We start from the raw sequence: 3,940 nt of genomic DNA, 5'->3' as shown, positions 1-3,940 counted from the left end.
TTTGACTTGAATATCCTAAAGGCAGATTTGACCCATACAATATCCAAGGCTGAATTCATGGGATGACTTTTCAATTATCATCTCAATTTCATTTTTGTATTCTAGTTAGTTAGATAATTCTCATACTTTCTCCTTTTCAAAAAAAAAAAAAAATTTATTTATTTCCTTTTCGGTAACAACAGTTTTGTATGCATAGATAATTAATAACCTGCTACTGAGAAGTTATAAAAAAGAAAGGAGATATGCATATATCCAATGCATTTATGAAGATTTCATTTATTAAAGAATTAAATAAAGAAATACATTTTCAGAAACAGAAACAGAAAAATACATGGCCAAAGCATAAACAATTTTAGTAACAGCAGTGGTGAATTTCTGGCCTATGTTTGAATATTTTACTCATTTTTATACACCTAATCCGCCACCTGGAATCCATAACTCTCTCATTACAACTAAAACAGTCACCATCTGAGCCTTGCTGGAAAATACTGCATTGCAAAGAATTGAAGGAAAAGGAAAATCCATCAGCCAATGAAAGATTTATTGAAATACATATATTATTTAAAAATTGATTTAAGTTAAAGTAGCCAATTAAAGCATTCACCTTTTCAATGAGGGAGATGTAGTATGGCTTGACCTTTTCTACATCAATTCTAACTTTGCTCTTGCTGTACAAATCGTATTTGCTGCACATATATATATAATTTTGTAAATCATCTTATAAAACTGTAATTTATACTATTCTAGAGCTATTAAAAGTGGAGAAGAACATAAATTAATTACTTGAAAATCTTAAGCCACTTCATGTTCTCTCTGTCTTCCTCATTCATCAAGTGTGTGTATACTCCTGCCCTATGTAACGCTGCAATTTTTAAAAAAATTTAATTAATTAATCCCACTTCAATAAACATTGAATTACTCAAACATTAAAAAAATAAAAAAAAATTAATATTTACCATAGAAAGAGTGGTAACGAATGACAAACAAAGCAGCAGAAGGAAGAGTAGTTCCATTTTCCTTTGCGACCAAATACATATAATCATCATGTCCCCATGACATAACAACGTTGTCAAGTCCACATCCTTCTTTGTATACACCATTCTTGGTGTTGTAAAGAGGGTTGTTTGTGTCTGGATTTTCCTTAAAGTACTGCATAGAAAAATGCACACGTTAATTAACGGGCAAAATACAAAATTGTCATTCTTCGTTGAAACTAATTGCATTTGCTGGCCAAAAGAAATATATAATACGTATATGCATATAATATACATATATACAAATCAAATACATTCTATTGTCTATTATTTTTTATAACAGTTAAAATTATAAATTTTCTTAATTAATTAATCATGTATTTTATTTTACATTTATCAAAGGAAGACATTTTAGTAGAAAATTAAAGAAAGTTTTACCTTGTGGTGAACAATTGATTCATCAAAAGCACAACCTAATGGGAACGTATCACCAACAACAGCCCATTGAGGTAGCCCTCCAAAGCTAGGAAGAAGTAGTACTTTTCCAAGATCTGTAGTCCATATTATATTGCATTATAAGAAACATAACAAAACAAAATAAAATAAAGAAAGTAATATATGCGTATGGCATAAGTAACTCGTAAAGCAGGATCAAAAGGATATAAATGGGGTATATACTAATATGCTTAATAAAAATGTACTATAAAACAATAACAAAAGTAGGTCTTAATTGTCTTGAAAATGAATGACAACAATAGTATACTCCTAATTTATATGATATACTTATCTTTCTAATTTATCCTTAAAGATTCAAATTAGAAAAGAGTTCCAAACCTTTATGCATGCACCTCTCTACAAGTGTTGCATATATAGAGGCGGAGTTAAGATTTGAACTTTATGAGTTTGGGATTATAATACTTTTAAGTTACTGGGTTCTAAATTAATAAGTTATACATATTTATTGGATTTTTTAATATAAAAACAGAGTTTGAACAAAAGCTAATGGATTCGGCCGAACCCGCAACTAACACTATGGCTCCGCCCGTCTACATACAAGTTCCGGCCCCAAAATACATCATTTCTTTTTTATTTATAAATAATTTAATTTGACATTACTCATTTTATCTTGTTTTAAACCATAAATTTTAATATAATTTTAAAGAATTTCGTATTTAATCAAATAGTGATATATAAATAGGGGTGGAGGGAGTAGCACATACCATGAATGAGGGCAGTCAAATGAAGCCAATCATCATTTGGATAGTCTTTTCTAATAGCCTCAGCAGTTTGCAATAAGTGCTCAATTTGGGGTTCGTCCAAGTCAGGGTCACTGTCATCCACCACATCATTCAATAGCTCACAGCATTCCCAAATACTCATTTCCACTTTGTCCAACTTCCCATATTTTTCCCTCATTTTCTTCACCTGATCAATTGGCAATTAATCATTTTCATAAATTGTTACTCATTCCACATTTACATTTTAAAAAAAGTTTTAGAATATGAAAAAAGATGATTAGAGAATTTTCTAAATAGTAATTTCTTTTTTTTGGTTGAAAGGCGTTTATAAGCACTTACGTAGTCATATGTTTGGTTGATGTGTTGAACTCTATAGAATTCTTCCACTGTCTTCTGTCTCTCACTTTCTGCATTATAATCCCTGTTCAACAATTTCATAGTATTAAATTAGCCTCTTTTTATTTTCTTTTTATTTTCTTTTGTAGAAGATATTTGCATGAAACTATAAACACTAAAAAGTAATCCTATTCAAATAAGCTGTACGGGTTTTGGAGTTGCATCAGTGAATGAATGAACATAACGAGTAAAAGTAATCAACAAAATGTCGTGATAGAGTAATAAGTATTTATTCATACCATCTTTGGGTGTGACTTTTCAACGTAAAACTAGATTTAATGGATCCTATCGACATCGCATAAAAACCCAAAGAAAAAGAGAAATAAATTATACAAAAGCAAAAAATTTAATCCACATACCTAAATGATTGGCCAAATGAATTGATTTCTGGCACTTCAAATCCACCGTCACAAGACAATTGCTTTGGTACCACAAATCCACCATCCAAAATAAGCTCATTGGTATTGCATGGGATTTGTTTCTCCTCTACTTGCAAACCTGGCCAAAAAAGGATCAGAATTTAGAAAATCCCATGTAATGTGAATTATTAGTGCATAAAAAATTTCTTAAAATGTGAAAACTAAAAAAGAAAAAGAAATTTAGGACATACCAAACTCAGGCTGCTCAATGACGATAGTCATCTTCCCCCCCAAAAAAAAGAAATTCAAGAAAATGAAAAAAGGATAAATTTCAAGAAACGACAAAAGGCCAAAAGTGCAACTACGCAAATAACGCAAATTGCTTATGAAATTGTGTTGTGTAAAGGGGGTTGAAAATGTGGCTATTTATAGTAGGATTAAAAGTCCTTCCCTGAGAATTGAAATATTTGGAGTCCTTAAGTGAAAAACTATGGAGTCCTTAAATGAAAAATCAAAAGTTTTCCACGTCAGATAAAAATGTCCTTCACTGAGAATTGGAATATTTGGAGTCCTTAATAGAAAATCTATTGAGTCCTTAGGTGAAAATCTAAAGTCTGCAACCTAAGATAAAATAGTCCTTAAATGACAATTGGAACGTTTGGAGTCCTTACGTGAAAATCCGTAGAGTCCTTAATTGAAAATCTGAGCTTCCACAGCTATTTTATATGTTATCTCTAAAGACGCGTTGAAAGGATTATCATTCACGTGACCGTTCGTTTCACGCTTTTAAAGTGGCGCGTGCTAAGACAACCAAAAGCTGGTAAACCCAAATACTGTTGGGTACTGACCCGGATTGTCTATTTAAGGATATTAAGATTTATAAGTGATAATTGAAAAATAATTACAATTTTAAAATTAATCAAAATTTAGCTACTTTTCATGTAAAGATAAATTTGAACGAAAACACTGTTCA

The 3,940-nt window shown here is 30.7% G+C and overlaps 1 protein-coding gene across 1 annotated transcript; it reads right to left on the bottom strand.

The window, feature by feature from the left end:
• Positions 1-249: 249 nt before the first annotated feature.
• On the bottom strand, positions 250-3,376 carry LOC107824234 (inositol oxygenase 4-like). Its single transcript, XM_075248688.1, has 9 exons — positions 3,219-3,376; positions 2,968-3,106; positions 2,552-2,633; positions 2,195-2,399; positions 1,413-1,525; positions 957-1,149; positions 784-862; positions 605-686; positions 250-488 (listed from the first exon to the last, which is right to left on the bottom strand). Exons 1-9 carry the CDS (start codon positions 3,247-3,249, stop codon positions 462-464), a joined length of 951 nt encoding a protein of 316 aa, XP_075104789.1. The 5' UTR covers positions 3,250-3,376; the 3' UTR covers positions 250-461.
• Positions 3,377-3,940: the final 564 nt, after the last annotated feature.

The sequence above is a fragment of the Nicotiana tabacum genome, unplaced genomic scaffold (genome assembly GCF_000715075.1).
Source record: "Nicotiana tabacum cultivar K326 unplaced genomic scaffold, ASM71507v2 Un00022, whole genome shotgun sequence".
NCBI classification, from domain to species: domain Eukaryota; kingdom Viridiplantae; phylum Streptophyta; class Magnoliopsida; order Solanales; family Solanaceae; genus Nicotiana; species Nicotiana tabacum.
This window is presented reverse-complemented; position numbering and strand designations above follow the sequence as displayed.